General features: G+C 38.8%; 1 protein-coding gene across 2 annotated transcripts in view; it reads left to right on the plus strand.

Annotated features, from left to right (window-relative positions):
* Positions 1–22,829, plus strand: part of slit3 (slit homolog 3 (Drosophila)) — a 316,135-nt gene that overhangs the window by 210,955 nt on the left and 82,351 nt on the right. For both annotated transcript variants that reach the window (XM_011479838.4, XM_011479839.4), the window contains one exon: positions 21,058–21,129. In XM_011479838.4, coding sequence (XP_011478140.1) covers positions 21,058–21,129 — 72 coding nt within the window. The remainder of the gene's footprint in view (positions 1–21,057; positions 21,130–22,829) is intronic.

A 22,829-nucleotide genomic window follows, 5' to 3' on the forward strand; every position in this document is an offset into this window, starting at 1 on the left:
GTTGGGGCAAACGATTGCTCTATTCATATCAAGTTTTTATGTTCTGGTAAGGAAAGCCACCGCATCACCGCTGACACAACACAGGAAAGCAGAACGTGACTTTTCTTCAGAGCGTGGCCTAGAAGATCGCACTAATGCTTAAGCTCCCCAAACCTCATGTCAGCGTCTCTCCACGTAATTTGATTCAAGTCTTTTCAAACTTTCATGGTAAAGCTGTATATGCTCAAATGTACAAGGCCAATAAATGGAGCAGAAGTGGAAATGTAATTATGTGATAAACACAGTCTTTATATGTGGCAGTAAGGCAGCAGCATCCATTTTGGTTCGATTCCTGAGAAGACGTCGTCTTAGCGATAACGTCAGCGCAGATGGTAGGCATTCCTGCTGCAGCGGCTAATGACTGTGTGTGCCATCGTGTGCGAGTGTTTTTTCTCACAGGCCCTAATTTGAGCGCATTCAATCCCAGAACTGAATGCACACAAGCCTGCCTCCCCCATTCGCTTTTCCATTAACTTCTATCAGTGAGGAGTGCAGAATTGAAAATAAATGAGTTTTCACTCTTTAAACGTGAAGTTTTCCTACACTTTAGTATTGGGTTTTTCAAATGTGTTGCTTGTTTAGGCCTTAAGATAGGTACACAAAGGGCATGTGATGCGCGTTCAAGAACGCGGCAAACTGATAAGTTGAATGCACTTTGGGCATACGCTGTTCACACGGGACTGTCACTAACCAATACTAGCGCATGTCCTCACAGTTAGAAGAGGCTTAGTGTGAAATGCGGAAGGGGTGCAAGTCTCACAAATTTTGCTCCAGATTTTCTTTTCATATATATATATTACAATACATGAGACTTATTGTTATAGAATTGCACCCGAACAAAAACTGCAATTATTAATTTCTCCTCCATGATCAATTTTCAAACAGTTGGTACTTCTGTGTTTGAAAATGACATTACTAATAGGTCACTACCTGATTGGTCAAAGTTCAACTTGTTTAACTTTCAACACACTTTCAATGAATGTGTGTTTTGTATGCAGAGCCCGAAAACTTACTCTACGTTTCCATAGACTTTGGCCACATCAGTCACAACTGTCCAAACAACAGACAAACCTTTACGAGGCTTGTTGGTGTCCCGCTGGAAATATAAAAGTCATAGATTGCGTGGTGATCCCGTAGAGGGAAAGTGTTCATACACATTTTTTCTATGGGCATCCTGTCATAGGGTACACTTGTGCAACACGTAGGAGTTAAGTCGGGATGAAGTAGATGAGACACAGGTAAGTCGTACAGAATTCTCATTCCTCAACCGCCCCAAAACCCTGCACACTGCGCAATGTGCTGTTCAAGTGATACGTGCGCGCTACATGCGTATAGCCTAACTGTTACAAATTAGGAAACTAAATCAGACTGCAGTTTGTGTGGCCATCCTACGAGCCTCCTATGGCCACTTAAGTATCACCTGCACACCCCATCTGTGCAGCATTTGCGTACGGTTAGACAGAGCAAGTGCGACCATATTGCTAATGACTAGAGTGTGGCATAAGAGCATCGTACAACAGCATCACCGTACTTCATAAGTGCATGCAACTTACATTTCCCTTACATACACCTTATGTTATCCTTACCACACATGACAATGGTATGTACCATTTTTATTCCGTCCCTTAAGGTGGCTGTATGGGCCACAAGGGAAGTGCAAGACACCTGCAGTTTATATGCGACCTCTCTTGTCTACAACCCTATATGGGCCCGGACAACCTAAAAACCCTAAGGCGTTATGATTTTTTTTTTGAATATTTACAATTCTTTTTGTTGCCAATTAACTACAGGTGGATTTTGGGTCAGGAGTCTTCAGGCTGATATCGGCAGCCTCTTATTCCAGCTTTGTTAACAAATTAATTTGAAAAATCATAAAAGTAATCTCAGTATTTTAATATATTCTTTTTGATTAGTGTTTGTCTGGAGATAGGTACAACTTGTAAATAATTTGCTTCCACAAGAGCAAGCCAATCACTGCTAATGTCCTGCAATGTCTCAGTAGATGATTTGTTCTAAAGCACTTATCCCGTAACGCTTCGATTTGAATTTCACTGTGCTTCAGCATGGATCTGAGCATGTCTTTGAATGAGTTAATCCCGTTAGTGCATGTGCCTGCCAGGCTACATCAGAATAAATGGGTCCCTGTGTGATGATGAATGGTAATTTAGATTTAACATAACTGGACTAACGAGCGCACTAATGACTCCAAAGCTAGCCTGGACAGCTCTCACTCGACGGCTCACGCTTTGCATCCCAATGAGCTCCGGAAAGGGCACCAATCTACTCACACACACATAAATACACACAAATTGTCTTAATAAATGCATGCTACAGAATCATGAAACCTCAAATGATTCTGGCCAGGAAGCACAAACAGAAAACATGCACACACAACATAGGTTGCCTGTGTTTGTGTAGATGGCGTATATATTTGTGTTAAAATGAGTTCCAGGAGAAGTGCATGGGGAGCAAGGATGTCAGTCCAATATGAAATTGATTAATTAAAAATCAGGCTTGGGCCAGCTCCTAACCTGTTAAATTAAAGTGTTTTTCATCACTAATCTCTCAACTCAATCTTTTTTGTTCACTGACATAAAGATTAATGAACAGAAATGAGAGGTACTTGATCATGTTCAGGTCTAATTGCAAATAATCAATTTCATTTTCTCTGTAAAGATCTCAATAAAGTCTTTTATTAGTATAGAATACATTTAGAGATCAAAACGTTATGTGAACTTATAGTTTTTGAATCTGTAAACCAAATATATTTGTACAATAATTTATTTTTGTATTTGTTGTGTATGAAACAAAGAAAGTAACCCATAAAATACTTCACTATAACCATGAGTGTAGTGTTATCATCACATCTAGTTTTTTTTCCGAATCAACTTAAACTTGACATTTTTTTTAGTGACATGTGACTAACCTTGTTTACAATAGAGCTTTAGCTCCAAGGTTGATTTTCTTTCAACTCCCATAATTCTTCAACTTACACAATTAGCGTAATTCCAATAGATACTAAAGTTTAGAAAAGCAGCTTTTTCCTGATACGGGACACTTATCAGTATAGCGCAGAGATTATGCCATCAAAACCAGCTGATTCTGCAGGTTTGTGTCATGCAATACTTTACGCTTTTCAACACTTAAGAAATGTAAATACTTTACGCAATGTAAGACGATACACTGGTAAACATTTTATGCTAGAAAATACTTTACACTGGTAAACACTTTAAGTAGGAAATACTTAATGATAGTTGTTATGCTCCCTATGTCTAGGGGTGTGGGGCATAACATAAAGAAGAATCAAATGAGAAAAAATGACCCAAAAATGCAAAAAGTAAGCCCTCACAAAACACCAAATTTAATAAAGCTGCCAAAACCAATATCCGTACAAATAAAGGTTTATTGTCCCAAATGTAAAGATGACAAAAGGAAAGAAAAAGGAGCATCAAACCTCAGGGTGAACACAGGCCAAAATAATAAACAAAAACAGAACTAACTTTACACTGGTAAACGTTTTATGCTAGAAAATAATTTACACTGGTAAACATTTTATGCTAGAAAATATTTTACACTGGTAAACATTTTATGCTAGAAAATAATTTACACTGGTAAACATTTTATGTCACAAAACACTTTACACGGGCAAACACTACATGCAAAAAAAATATTTTACACCAGTAAACATTTTTTCCCAGAAAATACTTTACACTGGTAAACACTTTATGCCAGAAAATACTTTACACTGGTTAACATTTAATGCTAGAAAATACTTTACAGTGGTAAATACTTTATGCTAGAAAATATTTTATGCTGGTAAACATTTTATGCTAGAAAATACTTTACACTGGTAAACGTGTTACACTGAAAACAATTTGTTAGTAAACACTTAACACCTATTTCTACAAAGCCGATACGAAAAGTACCTTTTCCCAGCTTGAGAATCAGCTGATTCACCTCGATCGCAATAACGTTTGAGGAGTTATGGTTCACAAAGAGCATACATTATCTAGGTGACATCTGTGACATCTCTGGTTCTGATGGGATTCAGTTTAATGTTTTTCTGTGCAAATTCACTACTCAACCAAAGTTTGTGTCATTCTCTAATCCAATTTGATGGATTTTCTTTTTCTATTTTTCATGCATTTATAAGTGTTTTAAAAAAAGCAGCCAACACCTCATTTTAAGTGCCAAAACAGATATTCAGGCATTCAGCTCCTTTTTTATGTCAGAAACATAAATTACACTTAATGCACTTTAATGTGAATTTGGATTTCTGTTTTGTAGATTTGTTTTAACACGTTCACGGCCCAATTTACTCTGTGCCAGGCCCGTTTATATGCCCATGGAGTCGACATGTAGAAAACTGAAGCCTGGCGAGGAGATCAAGAGATGGTTCGAAGAATGAAGTGACATGACGAACAGACAAAGTGTGTCAGGGAGACAGATCACGAAAGGTTCGGAAGCGTGGCTGAAAAAACTGGATGGAAGAGAGCACGAGCAAAGCCACGTTCACTTAACACACACACACACAAAGTGAAGGGGTATAAGAGGCACTCTGAGGAGAACAACTGCATATTTTATGATGTCTTTTCTCCACAAAGCCCAGCTTTCTGCTTTAGCTTGTACCACAGAGAAGGAGGCGGCGCGGGGAGTATGTGCAGCAGAGCAGTTTCAGCCAACCAGCAGCTGTCATAATTCATAAGGGGAGATGGACAGAGTTGTTCAGTGCACTGTAACACCACAAGGTGACCTTTACTTTTCTTAACTGCCTCCCTCACCAACAGATTTCCTTCATTATACCCGTCTGTGTCCGCAGCGCTCGGCAGAGTTCTCTTTAGTATTATCACACAAATGATGCACATTTAAGCGGCCAGTTGTATTATTCCTTTACAAACCCTGAAACGGATGATGTTTCTGCTTCCTTTGACACCTTGGACACTCCTCCTTTAAAGTTTTCACCTTTTTATAGTAACACTATTATTTATAAACATTGTGATATAACAAAAGACTAGTTGCTGAGATTGAGAAATATTTTTTGTAACATAACCCACACATTTTTTTAAGATATTCAATTTGTACTTTAATAGATTTTCAAGTTTTGTCTTCATTAAATACTGTTATTTGTTTTCCTCTCCTTTGTGGTCAAAAAATTGAGCTTTTGGTTTACATCAATGTTAAATGTTCGACTGCCGTTTTTAAAATTAAACTAGTTAACAAGCTGCATTGACAGCTTACTCACAATAGCAGTAATCTGATTAGGAAAAACAGAAAGAAAATTGCCTTTAAAAAAAGAACAACTTCTTTAATCATTTTTAGTCTTTGTGATTACAATGCACATTTTCCAATTCATACTGCCTCCTTTCAACATGCATCACCAAAAAAAGCAGAAGCTATTTGTGTCAATCCTATTTGTGCAAATGAGATATGAGGATGTTGTGTAAACATCCAGCTTGTTGGCTTTAGGCTTTTGAGGGAAATTGCCTTTTTTGCCCAAAGAGCTGTTGACTTCTTGGCGTCATCTCCAGTGGGCCTCAGTACCTCTTTGGATTTTATTCTTTTTTTTCTTTTCGCCAGATGCCAAACCGGAGTGACTGCAAGCTCCAAATTATAGAGGAAGTGGTGGGTCGGGAATCGAAGTGGTACCATTATTCTTTTAATGATGTTTCCAACAGAGCTTTTATAAAGAGATCATCTCGCACACAAACAATGACTGCCAAAGATCCTCTGCGTCGAAGGACGCTGCTTATTTTCTATAGGAGATCAGTGTTAAAAGGAGGCAGACTGACCAGGATTTTCAGGCCCCTTCAAAAACAAATACATTCTTTTATTTAGGAATAATTAAAACAAAAGCAGTATTTAGAAACATGTTTGTGTAATTTGGATTAAGAATTCAATTACTTAATAAGGATCACCGTAAGAGGTACAAACTGACTGATATTTAACACGAAAACTAAGGCCAACCTGGCTGCAGGTCACCAGTTAAATTATTGTAATTGGACTAAAAAAAAGTGTATTTTCTGCCCAAAAATGGGCATAGGGGGTGGTGGTGGTGGGGGGGGGTACTTCTGCAACCAGGTCCTCTTGGGAAAAAGTTGGAATTGCCCCCATCTTCATCTGATTCTTCCTCGTTGGAGTTGTGGTTGCTGCTGCAAGTGACAAATCTCACAATCAAACAAAATTATATCTTGCTTTTTTTTTTTTTTAATTCAGTAAAAAAAGAAATTTGGTCCTTTACTAAATACCTTAAAATCAATCAACATTCTATCTCTGACGACTTTTAATGTATCAAAAATCCCCAAACATAATGGCTCCAATTAAAACATGTTTAAAAGACCAGTTAAACACTAGAGATGTCACCAACAACACTTGATCAAAACACGCTTGTGTTTACTACACAACCATGATCTTTGACCGTTTGTGCATTGAACTTAAATCAGCTGAATCCGACACATAGAAAAATGGCTTTTCATACTAGCTTTGGTTCATGCTGCTTTGTTCTGCTTCAGAATCCACTGGAATTGTGTTAATTGCGTAAAGGGTTGAAGAGTTACGGTAGTTGAACTAATGTAAAAACAAAAGCTAAAGCTCCTTTGTTAAAAAGGTTAACTGAAAAATGTTATTGTTTGCTTAAACTTTAATGAAAAGACGCTTCCCCCTGATCGAAAATAAAGTCAGCCCACTTCCATGCTTTAGCTGTAATCTGAACAATTTTACTGTTAGGAATGTTAAAATTAAACAAACATTAGTGGGTAGAAACAACCATGTTTTTGTTTTTATGTGTCTACACGTTCAAGTCTGTGCAACTGACCTTCATGTCACAATATCTCCTGTGTTGTTGGGTAGTTGGTGGGTCTCCAATGTCGGTCAGCCCACAATGACTGAATGTCAGTGGTTGGCTCCTTCCCCCATCTAGATCTGTCTTGTATCTGTGACTCGTGGGCGCCGGATCAAAGTGCCCTGAAACGTTACCTCTCTTGAACCATTTGTTTTGTTCATCAGCAAAGACTGATTGCCGTGTTGGTTTGTCTATTTGTGTGCATCTCGTAGAGATTAGTAGCTACATTCTAAATTGAAGCTGTCAAAAGTCTTTCAATTTGATGAGATGTGTTAAATTTAATCTCTTTGGATGATCTACCCATGCGTGTGTCTGAGCGGGGAGAGGTCACAAGAGGAAAGAGCAACACAGCTCTGTGCTGTTCAGCGATTTTGGTTTGGCTAGCGATTGAGTCAGTGGGCTCAGCAGAACCATCACAACCTGGCAACGAGCAGAATCTTGGCCAAGACAGAGGCTCTGACCTGAAAGAGAGGCAAGAAGCTGTGTGCGAACGACTAAACAGACTACATAGAAAGACGACTAGATGAAAGGGGAGGGGCCAACATTTCAACTCACGACTGTTGGTTTTAAAATAAGACAAAACAGCAAGAAGTATAGAGCACCAACCGCTGTGTAAAAATCATCTAACCAAGAAAAGACAACAAAAAAGAGATGAGATGGAATAGAATATCCTCCCATAACCTAAAATTGGAATAAAAAAAAACCCACACTGAAAGCAAAAACAAGGATAGACCTCTTATGTGGATTTCTTCAGGTCTTCTGGGTTCCTTACAGTCTAAAGAACATATCCAAAATTGGTCTTAAGAGTGGAATGTAGGTTTGACAGTTAATAAGCAAGCCCTCTGCTCATAAACGTAACTATATTATTATGATAACCAGTTCTTTTTATTGTTATTATGAACCTCTTCATTTGAGTCTATGTTTGTGAAAAGTATTGGAATATGCAGATATTTATTTTGAGAGGTCTGACCAAGAAATGCTAAAGATTAATGTGTTCCCCTTGATATTGCAGTCCATCTTTGTGGTCTTGCTGCTTCACAGATTCTTTTGTGCAAATGTGCGTGCTTCTCTTTTTTTTCCTTCAAGGCCACTGTGTTCTGCGTCCTGATTGGCTGTTGACCTTGTAAATCCATTTAATCCATGTTTTTTTGTTTTTTTTTTAAATAATGCATTCAGCATTGTAACATTCACTTAAAACTTAGATCACAATCAGATCTTTGTTTTCATTTTCCAATCCTGGACTTATTTTTCTATAAACGTTTGACCTTTGAGGGTTTAAGCAAGAGAAAATGAAAATGTTCATGTCTGGATGTCACTTTAAAGTGTATAGTGAGGAGTTTTACAGCCTTAAAACATTTGTAGTCCAATTTCATCACTTTATCGAAGTTTTCTATGGAAAGTATCCCCTGCGATAAACAAATGTATAATACATTCTAACAAAATAGTTGTAAATAGGGAAAAAGTGAGAAACTGTTTATTTTTAATTAGGTAAACATTTGCAAACTCCATACGCTACATACATACAGCTAAAATCAGAACTTGATATTCTAGGCAATTTTTTCATTATCTTTTTTTTTCTATCATTCAGTTTTAAAGCCATATTATTTTATACATATATAAAGTCCCACTCTGAGGGGCGCAATGTCTGTTCTGTCCCAAATAAGATCCTTTTCAAACAGCATTTATCAGTCTTCATCTGCTCCTGATTCACAATAATTTGAACAAAGAAAGACTCGGAAAGGCCATTTTAAGATTTATTTTTTTAAATTTATGTCCTCCATTATGAGAAAAATGCCAAAAGTACATGTTAAAAACACCAAAATCACCATTTTCAATTAAGTGGGTCTTTAAATGATTATCAAGCTGGTAGACCTATACCAACTATACCATTTTAGAGTCTTGGTATGACTGTGAATCAACCAAAACATTAATTAGTGCCATATTTTTTATTCCTGCTGCATATGTTTCTACATTTCACAGTTTTCAGCTCAGTTTAGTTTTTTTTTTTTTGAAGCACCAGTTGCCTAAAGACATGTCACAAAAGAAACATCAAACCAAGCCAGATTCATTACAGCTGTCCTAATCCAATTTAGTCCAGTTCATTCACACATATAGTTTAATTATACTATAACAATAAGCCTTCCAAGGGATTTACAGATTATGTCAAATAATTTTTGGTGTGATCTCTATACTGAGCAAACCAAAAGGCCACGGTGAAAATGTCAGCACATTTTAGGACATCCTGGTAACTTTGTGACTTCAACCAGGAGACGGAAGGAAAGAGACAAAAGCACTCAAAATACTTGTCATAAGACAAGAGACATGCAAGGGAGAGTCCACATTTATACATCAGGGATATAGGAAAGTAAGCCAATGGAAGAAACAGTAAAAAGACTAAAGTATTTCTTTTACTTTAAAAAAGGTCAGGGTGGCTTTACAGCATAGTTGGAGGAAGTTTAATCCTTCCAAAATAACCCAAACTCTCTCAGGAGTCAGGCTAATATAGAAACATTTGGATTTATTTTTGTTTGCACAGATCTAAAGTGTTTAGCAGATGTGGCCCTTCGATGGACTTGCAAACTGTCACCTTTGCCCTAAAGTGGCTAGGATAGGCTCCAGCAACCGCTGTGAGCATTAAAAGTTAAAGACAAAAAGAATTAATGAAAAAAAAACTCAGTTCTTCACAGTTTAGTTAAAAAGAAAAGCTGTTTTTATAGATAGATTAATAAAAGAACAGCTATACTGATACGTTTCTCAAGTCCTTTCTTGAGTGACATAGTAAATAGTACAGCACTCCCAGGGTGGTTACCCGTGGCAACACTCTGCAAATGTCAATTTTCACCCAGATGAGTGGGGTAAATTGCACAACTTTGGATGTTCAAACACTTAAGAGTGCATTAAATGTGAGCCTTTATGCACACACTGACACACATTTGTGCATCAACATATTAAACGTAAGTTAACACGTAGAACTACATACTCTTACTTGACTACACACAAACAAAAAAAGGCAAACACAATTTCACAGCAGGCGGTCTGGGTAAAGCTGTGAAGCAGGAATTAAATCCCGTGGGAAAGTTTATATATGAGACAATTCCACTTGTTAAAGATCCTAACTCTTTCTCCTAGTGACCTTTGAAGGCTGTCTGTGGACCTCATGGAGGTTTCTAGAGCTGAGGGATGGCATCCTGAGGGTCAAAAACGAGGCTAAAATCTCCTGGGCTAACAAAAAAATAACATTTTTTCAAAGGTAGCCTTTTTTTTTTTTTACACAAACAGAACAGGCTAGGCTAACTCTCACCAACACTTGCTTGAAATTCCTCCAAAACATGCAAAAGCAGCATTTCATGTTCTCACCTCACAGAGCACACGCTTGCACAGAGGTGCAGAGGCATTGCATTTCACTGCACTGTGAGTCTGTGACTGATTATTTCAAGGGTCACTGGATCTTACCATCCTACTCAGCAAGACAGAATACAGCTGCCCAGCTTCCACGATGCAACCCTGCATGTTAACCTGCAGATGTGGGATGCTGTGCAGAAGAAACCCGCTTTAATGCAGAGGTTTCAGACGTTCATTGGGTTTTCAAATGGTCTGTGAATGTATATAGTGCACATTCAGTCAAGAACCTGATCATCATCAGTTATGTCAGAATAACTAGATTTTTTTTTCAAGTCCTTTCCTGCCACATTTAGTGAAATGTAGAGAAGATATTAATAACATTGTGGAATCTTGTCCATCCATCCATCTTCCTCCGCTTATCCGGGATCGCGGGAACAGCAGTCTAAGCAGAGATGCCCAGACTTCCCTCGCCCCAGCCACTTCCTCCAGCTCCTCTGGGGGGACCCCGCGGCGTTCCCAGGCCAGCCGAGAGACGTAGTCTCTCCAGCATGTCCTGGGTCTTCTCCGGGGCCTCCACCCTGTGGGACATGCCTGGAACACCTCTCCAGGGAGGCGTCCAGGAGGCATCCGGACTAGATGCCCGAGCCTCCTCAACTGGCTCCTTTCAATGTGGAGTAGCAGTGGTTCTACTCTGAGCTCTCCCCCTATCTCTAACGGACTGCCCAGCCACCCTACGCAGGAAGCTCATTTCAGCCGCTTGTATTCGGGACCTCGTTCTTTTGGCCATGACCCATAGCTCATGACCAGAGGTGAGTATTGGAACGAAGATCGACCGGTAAATTGAGAGCTTTGCTTTTTGGCTCAGCTCTCTCTTCACCACGACGGACCGAAACAGCGACCGCATAACTACGGATGCCGCTCCAATCCGCCTGTCAATCTCACGCTCCGGTCTTCCCTCACTCTTGAACAAGAGCCCAAGATATTTAAACTCCTCCACCTGGGGCAGGGACACCCCACCCACCGAGAGATGGCAAACTACCTTTCTCCGGTCAAAGGCTTGTCCATGACATTTCTAATAGGAATTTAAAGCAGTATTTTATTTGATTGAGAGTTTGACTCTCAGCTAGAAACCGTTCTGAGCTGTGCATCAACGATTGACTTTATGAGTGTGATGTCATCCATAGAAAATGGTTTATTTCCGGCTCAGGTCAAATGACGTCACATTTTTTGTTGGAACCTGACGTCGTCAGTAAGCATTGATTGGCCTGTCAGTCTGAGTCAACGTTTCTATGGTAACCACTCTGGCCAACAAGGAGTGAACTTACTGGAAGTGATTGAAAGGGGGCCACACCAAATCTGTCAAACATTTTTAACGTTAGACTTGAAACCACTTTTTCAGAAACATCTGAAAGTTGCACTGCAGAAAGAAATATAATGAAAATAAGAATGAGAAGAAGATTTTTTAAAAAGGGTATGAGAGGAAGAATGGCTACTCTGACAAACACAAAGACAGAACAATAACTATTTCATTTTTGATTGAAGTCTATGGGATTGTGGCTTCTTCGAGCCAGCACATACTTCCTGTTTGGAACGTGGGGGGGCGGGGTCACTCAGTCCAATTCTCATAAACAGTCAATGGCATCAACACACATTTAGTGATGTTGACAAATGACTTAAAGTTTCTCCACATCAATGAGAGTTGGGTGTAGGAATGGATTCCTTAAGTTAATGCGTCAAAAGGTTTTCCTAAAACTCATTTAAGATTTATTCTGCTTTCAAGCAAGAGTTTAAATTGAGAACTGCTCTCTTTGGGTCAATGAGGGGGAAAAAAATCTGACATTGTTTGAGTTGCACACATTCCAGGGCTTCCACTTGCTTTAGTGAAAGCCTGAAGAATGAAGAGGTTAAGCCAGTGTGTGGCTGAAGGAGTGAAGTGCTCTTGCTTTTCCTCCCTCCGTCTCTTTAAGCTGTAATGAGGCCTTTGCTAAAGATGCTGAGAGCTCTTCACACAGCCCAGTGAGCGGCCAGAGCCGGGCTCTCCTCTGCATCTGTGTGGGAACGCTCCCTGAGAAAACTGAGCAACTGCAGCAACAACTCGTCCCACCTCCTAAAAACGACAACAACTAAATTAATAATAAATGAATTCATCAATATGTATGATATATGAACAGCTTTACTAATGATATCAAAGTAGTTTTACTGTGTAACTCTTCTCCTCATTAATAATAATTGTTCGACATGATTCTGAGCTCTGAGAAACTGCAGCTTGACGTAAAAATTAAATCCAGACTCCTTTTAGTTTTGTTGCCAGTGTAAAATAATCAAATCAAGGTTTCCCTCTGATATCTCTGCCTTAGCTTACCTTTTCCTTTCCTTTTTTTTGTGCCAAATAACACGCTGTATTAAAATGTCCAATCGTCACTGCTCTGGAGTTCCAATTTGGGTCTTGACAGAATTTTAATGCATAAGACGAGTGTTTGAGCTCGAGCAAACTTAGAGGAAATAAATGCCGTTTTTTTTTCTTTTTTGGTGGAGGATATATAGAAATCCTTTTGTTGTCTTATTGTTGTGAGATATTTAATGCAATAGATTTTTAGTTAATCAGCATACGTTATACTTTTAATAAATTGCAACCACCATAGCTTTAAAATACATTTTTCTATGTAAAATCCGTCTTTTTTTCTCCTCACGTAACATTATATATTACTAACCTACAGCCAACCAAGTTTCACAGCAACCAATGGAGTACTTACTGCACTTGTCCATATAGCTCAATAGGATTCTGCAATCCAACGTTGAATTGTTAAACTACCCATTTTCTGAATGCAGACGAGCCTTAATCTGTTTAAAGGTCTTAACAGATTAAAGCTCAAGAGCATCCAGGGAAATGTGGCTCTCTATTATCACCAGACATGATGACGATGATGAAGATCAAGGCTTTGGAAGACCATTTTTCTGTTTCAGATGCATTTCAAATATATTGACGGAAATAAAAGACAAACAACCTTTAAACCTCTAAGTTCAAACCAAAGAAATAAAAATACTAATAGCTCAGTAGTTGTATTTAGACTGTTTAGTTCAGCTCTCTGTGCCATTTTTGTGATATGGCTTTTAATTTTCACAATTCTTAAACTGCTAACTTGCATTGATCAAGTCGTTAATGTTTCTTGAGTTCATTGTTTTAAAGACACAAAAAAAACAGAAAAAAACACAGTTTTCAACATTAATTCCAAAGAAAACATGTAACTCCAAAGTGCATCAAGTCACGATGGTCATGGTCAGGTTACAAAAACAAAGGTCCTGGTTTTTTGGGACGCTTTTAAAAAGTCAGACGTCTTTGGACCAAAACATTCCAACCACTGTGATAACTGTTAACATCCTGCAGGTCTCTGGCTGAGTTGCCAATTCAGCAAATAGTAATTTTTTTTTAAACCAACACAGTAAAAAATAGGCAACTAACACGAGAAGAGGATTTTTTTTTTTTTTTTGTCTGATAGGACTTTTAGAGGCTTGCTAAATGTTGAAACCATTAGGTGGGTGCTGCTGTCAGCCCCTCCCACATCCCAATCACTTCACTCATAGAGCAGAAATAAAAGATACAGGCTCAGTGGTTGGACCGATATTTCAACAGAAAAACAAAAAAACTCAGCAAGCTGTGAACATGTGATGAACTAATCAGCCACACACGATTGTGTGTTGATCCACAGTTAGTTATGTTAATGTAATACAATCTATATCATTACCAGATATTTGTTGTTATTTGTAGCAAAAGGAAACTTGTGCGATCACTCGTGTGATCATAACTTTACTTTGCATTCCATCGAGTTGGGGATAATTTTCCTGTAATAGGAATTGATTGTAGATTTTATAGCCAATAGGTGGTAACGCAAATGTTAGACTTTGTGATCAGTGCTTGCAAAAGTCTAAAATTGCCAAATGATTATATAAGACTGAGCTTAACTGGATTGCCTATTGTCCATTTCCCCACCTTTTAAAATTGACAGGGCATTTTCTTTCCAACAAAGAACACGTGTTTGAAAAGTGCTCTTGGTGTAAACTCCTTACTAATTGCAAAAAAATGTCTTAACTTGAATTGTTAATGTGTGTACCTCTCCTCTTTTCCTCAGACTCCATCTAATGTTAAAGATTACAGGAGGAACTAATGACACTCAACAGCCAGTCAATATGTCCTCTAATCACAGTTATAAAGTTATAACGTTGTGTTATAGTGACCGATGTAATTCAAACGTTCCATCAACATATTGATCCATGTCTGTTGAGGTTGATTAAGCATAATAGAGACCAATAGAAAGTCTCTCCCTTTAGTTTGGTTTGTAATAACTCCACACTGGAACCTAAACACGTGCAGATTTGTGGATCCACTTCCTAAAGCATGAAAAACCAACACTTCCTGCGTCCAGATGGCCTTTGGGGAGTTTCTCCTAAACAATGAAATGAGGTTTTAGATCTGCTGATGACTTTATAGCTTAAGAATGCTTAAAGATGTTTGTATCCAAAAAGCAAACAATTGTGTTAAAAAAAGTCGGAAGTCTGCTGTGAAAATGTACATTTCTGCAGTTTATTGATTTTCAAATCTAAATAAATAAAGCTAAAAGATAATTCTAAAAACGAATAATATTAAAATTGTTATTCCAAAAAATTCACACAAAAAATATATTGTTCCGCTAATATTTTTTAAATTGAATAAACAAATAAGAATAAAGTTTTGTGTTGAAAAGTGATTTTTTTATTCCATTGTGTCAAATTTTAACCCCCATAGGATCAATTCTGAAATGTATCGTTTTGTAAACTATTCCTCCAAGTTGTGATTTTTTACAGAACTACAACTGGTGACAAAGGATCCAGAATCATAGATAAATGAAGGAATCTATCACGTCTTGCTTATGTCTCTTTAAATTCCTAAGTGGTTAAATTACAGCAATACTTTACTTTGTCTTTTGGTAACTTTAAGTCCTCCCTTTGGAAAAAAAAAATAATGTCCCTCTGTTATTGTTGAAAATAGAAGTTGTTACAAATAAAAGAAACCCAATTTTTCTGAATGCTTGGATAAAACAAAGTTAATAGTCTAAAAACAGAAAACAGTTGAAAAAAGCTTTGTTCTCAGGACTGATTTATGCACTAAATAAAATACAAATCTATACATTTTTTTAATGATAAAAGACAAAAAGCCTTTGGAATTTCTGTAAACTTTTTCCCACAAAAACTCCAAAAACAGCTTCAGGAAAAAGTTTATTTACCAAGAAAGAAAAATGACACTAAAGATTGTGTAGGGACAACACATTAACTATAGAACTGCAGAATAACATGAAAGAAAGTATCAAAATGAGTAAAAATGTTACACACTTAAAAAAAAGAAGAAAATGGGACTATGTACAATCAGAACTTGAGAAAATGTTTTTTTAAAATGAGTTTATGTGACTAACTATTGTATGTGTAATGTGTGGACAAAGTACAGTAAGATTGTTGTTGGGGAATAAATGAGTTTTATTCCCCATTTTTGACAGTTAAAAACAAAACAAACACCAAAAAAACTTCAATAAGTCCCAGATAAAAAAAATCCTAAATTTTGTCATCAATCGGGAAAGTTTTCATGGCTGTTTAACACTCTGACTGCAAAGCAGAAGATGTTAAAAGAGTGCGCATGAGGAAGAAGATTGATGATGAAGGCTTTGACCTCCGGGTGTAGGCTGTTGCAGAGACACATGTAATAACATCGCTTTTTCTCACACACACACACACAAACACACACACACACGTACAAGCATAAACACGTCTGATAGTATCTCTGTGGCTTCCCCCTAAAGAGTCTCCTCCATCACTGCAGTGGGCCTTTTACTGCATTGGAGGGTCAAACACACACACACACACACACACGCACACATGTGTGAGCACGTATACATTCATGCTGACTCCAGAATGCATACATTAAATGAACACGCTCAGAAATGTGTGGGGTGGTCAAACATGCATTTAGAGATCAAGGATCTCTCCTGCAATGCCACCGCAGAGGTCACTGCAGTCTGCAAAAAAAAGCTGAGTGGGCATTTTGTGAAGGCGCAAGGGTGTGTGGCAGACACCAGAGCTGGATCATTTCTTAAGCCTTTTTTTTGTCCTCCTTTCTGAAATGACCTCATCTATAAAAATGAGTCTGCAGGACAGAAAGAAGAAAAGAAATCTGACTGAAGACGTTTGCAAAGAAAGGGGAGAGAAACTCAACTATGATGTGACATTTTACAAGTCAGATGTGTCTCTAAGCTGATAACTCACATAAATTCTCTATCCGTTAGTGTTTTTTATTTTTATATTGATTTAAAAAAAGACTTTTTTATGATCTGGATGGCTCTGTAACCTTTTTCAGGGTGTTCCTCGCCTCTCACCCAAAGACAGACAGAAAAAGCTTCTGCCGACCTCCTTGATCTTTTCTATTGAGCTCTGTCTTCCCTCCCCCTGATAACCTCCAGCCTTTTCGCCCTGAAGGCCCCCGCCTTGTTGTTCAGCTGCTCCTGCAGGACGCCACTAATCCAAGCTTTATTTTTCCAACACTTTGCTGGTGGGGATAAAGTTCTTTTCCACGGAAATGAATGCAGACACACTCTCTGCCATTTTGATCTTTCTCACCTCTGGAGGGAACCACAGGCTGCATCTTCAGAACCTCTTTCAGTGTCACTGACCGTCTCCCAGAGGTGGGAACACATCACCACTCATATCTTGACCTTCAAGTATCAAACAAGTCCCGAGATGCTGCGGACAGGCAAGTCAAGTAAAGACAGTGCTCAGGTCAAGTTATTGCCTCAGTCGATGCCGTAGTCACATGCGCACGTATGGCGGGGTTGACCCGTACGGGAGGAATGGCCGTGTATAGGTGGGTCCCCCTGAGGTTTCATACGGCCACCTTAAGGGAGGAAAATGGAACATGCCATTGCTGTGTGTGTGGTAAGTATATCGTAAAGTATTTGTAAGGATGACATGCAGGTGATGCCACTCTCTAGTCCAGTGTTTTTCAACCTTTTTTGAGCCACGGCACATTTTAACCTTGATAAAAGTCTCGCGGCACACCAGCATAAAAAATAAAAATAAAAAAAAAAGGAGAAACTCTAAAGTCTGTATTGATCTGACAGCGGATCCCGCGGAAAGCTACACAGCTAAATATGAGCTTTAACTGGTCTTTTTGTTGGAGCTAAGCAACTTCGAAACAAGGAAGGACTGAGGACTTTCACCACTTCTTTTCCGAAAACAGCTGACGCTACGGCTAAATCGTGGTACCGCCATTCTTATCAAAATGTATTTAATAGAATCAAACAAACCAAAGTCTTTTATGATCTTTTATATTCCTAACTACTCAGTTTTTATAATCAGGGCCTGTTTGAAATTTTCCTAAGCTAGCTGACTGCTGCGTGTTAGCACGACGTGCATCAATCACAGTGTAAATTAAAAATAATAAATCAAGAAAGGCTTTTTAGGTTGTCGAACTTTTGAAATATAATGCAGAAAAAGCAACCATTAAATTTAAGAAAAGCTTAATTCCTTTCATGTATCTGAATCAAGTCTCAGCCTAGTCTCAAGTCATGAAAATCAAGTAACCAAGCATTGAAGTGGAGTATTTCTTCAGTGTCAGTCAAGTCTCAAGTCAATCAAGTCAAGTCATGTGACTTAAGTCTCACTTCTGGCTTCTTATCTTGTTTTTTTTCTTAAAAATAATCTGCGATAGGATCCACTTTTCTCAGTCAGACAAGAACATTTTTACGCTTTTCTCTCTTTTTGGGGAAATTTTTAAGGTTCAAACCTGCACAGAAAAAGAGGTCCAGGATTATAAAAGGAAAACAAGGATCTGATCACGATCAGGGATTTCTGTAAATCCGGCAAACTGTCAGGAACTGGTGGTGAAGGGAGCCAAAATGCAGGAGACAGGCATGGTGACAGAACACAAAACATTTGAATACACAAATTGAAACATGACAAAACCATGGGAGCAGCAAAAAGCAGAAAAGAGCAGATGACCAGAAGCTAAGACACTTGAATAGGCTGAGGGTAATTAACTGAACTGAAGACCGCTGTGGATCATGAACCTGAAGGTGGACTGACTGACTGACAAAGAAAACCAGAAAACATGACCAAGAATAAAGACAAACAACAAACTAAACCTCAGAATCCTTAAACAAACTGAATACATTCTGTACAGGAGACACAGCACTGACATTAATTGATATGGTCAACAGCCAATCAGGATGCAGAACACAGAGCGCTGTAAAAAATGAAACACATAAAAAGATGTAAAATTGCACTGAAAGAATCAGCAAGACGAAGCACGACATGGCGAGGGAAGACTGGACTCAGAAACTTGACTTGCTCAGGGGGACATCAGGCAAAGTTGCCGCACAGATCTCCAATATTTACAGTAAACAAATATAGCGATTTATTTCCACAGAGAAAGCGGAAAGCAAACAGTTAAAGTCTGGAGGAGCGGCAGAGGGAGGTGTAGCTGAAACTGCTAGAGACTGCTGTACTCGTGGTCTGGCAGCTAATGACGTGCTGTAGTAGCATCAGCTGCAGCAAAATCAGGGAAAACAAACAGATTATTATTATTATTTAACGGTCAAATGGTTTCCACGGCCACAAACCTGAAAATATATTTATAAAAATAGTCTGAAAGTCCGAGTTGCGTTCAAATTCAGTGACTACCTACATATAAAGGAAGTTTTTCAAAAGAGCAAAAACACGCCTTTTATGTTCCTCCTTCTACATACATTCCTGAACACGTTTGAAGTTGAAACATCACAGGTTTTCATGGCTCTCTCACATGGCTGGGGGCCTGTAAAATAAACTGGAGACTATGGCCAGAGTATTAACGGACTTCTGAGCGGTGTTTCTGAGTGTTTTCCTTGGCCTATGCCAGTGGGTCCAGTTGCTCATTTATTAAGGCAGAGCGAGGTTGGGGGGGGGGGGGGTCTGAACAGGGGCGAATGGGAGAATAACTGACGGGGAAATTGCAGAGGAAAATGATTGTTATTCCACAATTAAATTATATATGCTGGGTGGAATAACCCCTGTCAGGGCAGACCATAGTGGTGCGCTTTTGTGTGTGTGTGTGTGTGTGTGTGTGTGTGTGAGTGCGAGTGTGAAACTCTATCCATCCATCCACCAAGGCCGCTGAGGCTGTCCTGGCAGGAACGACAGAGCGGAGAATCGGAAGGAGACAGGGCTAAAGAAAAAGGAACGTCAACAGAGTGAGCAAAAAGGGTCTATTTTGGGCCTGAGTGGGTGTTAGTGAAAACACAGCAAACCCCTGTAATGAACCTTTTTGGCCACTCGTGACGACAAAACGCCACATGGAAAATAAACCCTCCTTGATTCTTGTGGGCCAAATCATCCAGCGGTTTCGCCGTGTGTTTGGGCACAAACATTCTGCAGATGTGAGAAAATCCTTTCATCTGGAATTAGCTCCATTTCTCTGGAAGAAATCTGACCTTGTCCTTGTTTGAAAGCGTTAAAAACCGCCTGTCAGCTGTGAAAAATGACCTGGTTTCAGATACAGTGAGGGGAAAAAAAAGAACGCCTGGTCACTTTTCATTCTTTGCGAAACAATGATTCTGTGAGCGCACACGCGGGTGATATGCAAAGCAGCCTAAACTAACCCCGTTTGCTGGCCAGTGAAATTAATGATCTGTGAAAGCTGGGCAAAAACAAAAAAAACAGATTATGTTGGCTGGTGCAGATGTTGGCTTGAAGAAAGAATACGTTTCTGTGTAGGTTTTTACAATTTCCAAATAAACTCAAGCCTCTCATTTAGCTTAAAGTCAGCAGTCTTTCCTTTTGTTGTATTCATATTTTTAGATCCAATTTCATGGCTTGTTAGCATAATAGGGGTCAGTCTTCTGCTAAAATCAGAAGACAAAATATATTTTTTAGAATTTTAAATTCTTTTTGGTGCAAACGAGTGAATTTCTGAAAGAAAAAGATGAAGAAGCAAAGACGTTTTTACAGAAACCCAGTTTGATCAACTTGTAAGATCTTTGAAATCTTTATGTGATTTGTTTTCATGGAAAGGCTTTGTGTATTACTTTTTTCCGCTCTTTATGGGTCCAAATTGCACATGGACTCTATGGGACACCTACAGAGAGAATGGTAGTTCTGTAGCACAACTGTAAATGTAAAATACAAATGTTGCAGACAAGATATGTTGTGTTCAGAATGTTTTCTCAACCTTTTGTCTGACTTTAAAGAAACTAAAGCAAAAGTTAAAATAGCTATTAAGTTGTTGGATTGTATAAAAATGTTTCTAATCTGTAATTACTTTGGTTAATTCCACTTTTCTTTTTTATTTCATAAACAATTGTAGAATGGAAAATAACATTTTCTTAAAGAAGTTAGATGTATTCCTGAAATTACACGATGTGGATTTTAGTTATGCTTTTTAAAAATCAGGGATTTTTTTGTTCTTGTGTAGATGCTGTTCATTTTTGATTAAACGTCAAGGTTCTGATTAAAAAAGTAGGAATTCATGATTTCGCCAGGACCCTAACCCTAACCCAAGCTTGTAGTTTTCCCATGTGTGTTTGTGCTGAGTCATGCTTTCTTGTGTTGAGTGGTGATGCCTTCAGATTTTGTTGATCACATCAGATTTTCCGCTGTCAACAGCTGTTTCCTTTTCAGTAAATGATTCATTAATTGAAATCCATTGTTTTCTGTTAGTCATTGTCAAGCCCCGCCCCCACCGACTTAAAAAAAAAGGGACATTTTTCGAAACATTGAACATTTTTACCATTCTTTTTGTTTTCTCTTCTCTCCCTGTTTGTCTTGCATGTGTTGGTCCTGAACAGCACCCTCAACAACAACAACATCACCCTCATTCCACTGTCCAGCTTCAACCATATGCCCAAGCTGCGGACCCTGTGAGTATGACCGTCGGGAGATGCACACACACAAGCTAATGTGTCAACACACACACAGACAAACACGCGCTCTGTGTGCCATCCAGAAAATCAGGACCCAATAAGAAACAGATTCCTCCATTGTTTCATGACTGTGAATAATCATTAGGCCATTACGTACACACTACCAACCCTAAAGACCCACAGAGATGATATGGCGGTCCACACACACATACAAACACACACTGCTGTGTGTGAGCGCACACTTGAATGATGGTAACCTCATTAATGCCACAAGAAAGGCTTGTTTAGGCTCTGTAGTTCAATCTGCTTTGATTCATTAAAAGAGCGCTCTCCACTGATGTTCCTGATGGAGGAACAGACACACACACACACACACACACACACACAAACACACACGCAGTCCCACTCCAGCATAGACCTACAGCCGAATCAGCTCTTCAGATAGATTTTGAAGGAGCCTTTGATATTATTTGCTATATTTCTTTTGTGCTGAGTTGTAAGAAAGGGATTTTTAAAGTCGCTAAGGACACACCGTTGAATGGAGACAGGGATTCTGTTTCACTGTGATGTCATAAAGACCTGGTCACATGCTCACAGCTGGATTTTCTTTCTCAACAACTTCATAAAGATGTTCTTTTGTAAAAAAGAGAGTTTCAGAAACAGCTTGAGAAAGGAGACAGGATAACATTTGCTGAAGACCTCTTATCATTGCAGCCATTCCCGGTATTTGACTTTGGCCCATCATCATTCATCAACAGCCAGCCGCACATAGCAGGATTTCTATTTTCCCCTCTTTCTCCTGCAGCTGTAAAGGCAATGCAGCTTGAAATCAGCCCTTTAGAAATTGGATTTCAGGCAGCAGAATGGCCGCACAATTGCCAGCAGATTGAGGGCAGAGTTACCAATATTCAGTATGTTTTAATCAAGCGCAGAAGACTTTTTCAGTTTTTTTGGCCCCTCTTATCTCCCCCACTTGCTCTTTCTCCTTTAGTTTTTTATGCATCCAATTTTGGTTCCGTCCTTTTCTGTACATTTGAGAATCTTGACCTATTTTGATTTAAATGTGAATCCAAAATGTCTTCTTTTTAGTATTGCTTTTGCATCCTCTGACGTATGTCTCTCCTATACGTTCCCCTCTTTATTCTTACTTTGACTAACAATAAATCAATCAAATGCTATTGTTTAGCATTTTACAACTACCACTGATTGAACCAAAGGGTTTCCCATGAAATCAATGCTTAAGCAACATTAAAATACTATAAGTTTCAAAGGTAATTAAAGTAGCTCTTTCAAATTACTTTGGTCACAACTGCCCTTGTAGGTGGAGATGGGCCTTCTGTGGGTGAAAAATGGGCAAACCTGTTGTTGATAAACCTGTTGTGGCCTAGGAAATATCAAGATCACAGAGTGCTTGGTGGGCCTGTACAGCAAAAATGTTTATGGACATTTTTTCTACAGGCTTGCTGCAGGCGACAGGTCATAACAAAAACTTTTACAACACATAAAGGTGAAGCAAAGCTGAAGTAAGTGAAATGGAGGCACAGATTTTTCATTTGCTTGAAAGGAGGAACTTAGACAATCAGAGGATAGTTTGTATGGACACCCTACTGGCGTCCTATGGTCACTTACCTATCACCTGTACACCTCGTGTAAGCCATATTTGCGCCCGAGTGTTGTGTAAGTAGACCGGACGGCAG

This window comes from Oryzias latipes, chromosome 10 (genome assembly GCF_053564925.1).
Source record: "Oryzias latipes strain Hd-rR chromosome 10, Olatipes_Hd-rR_3.1".
In the NCBI taxonomy this organism is placed as follows: Eukaryota; Metazoa; Chordata; class Actinopteri; order Beloniformes; family Adrianichthyidae; genus Oryzias; species Oryzias latipes.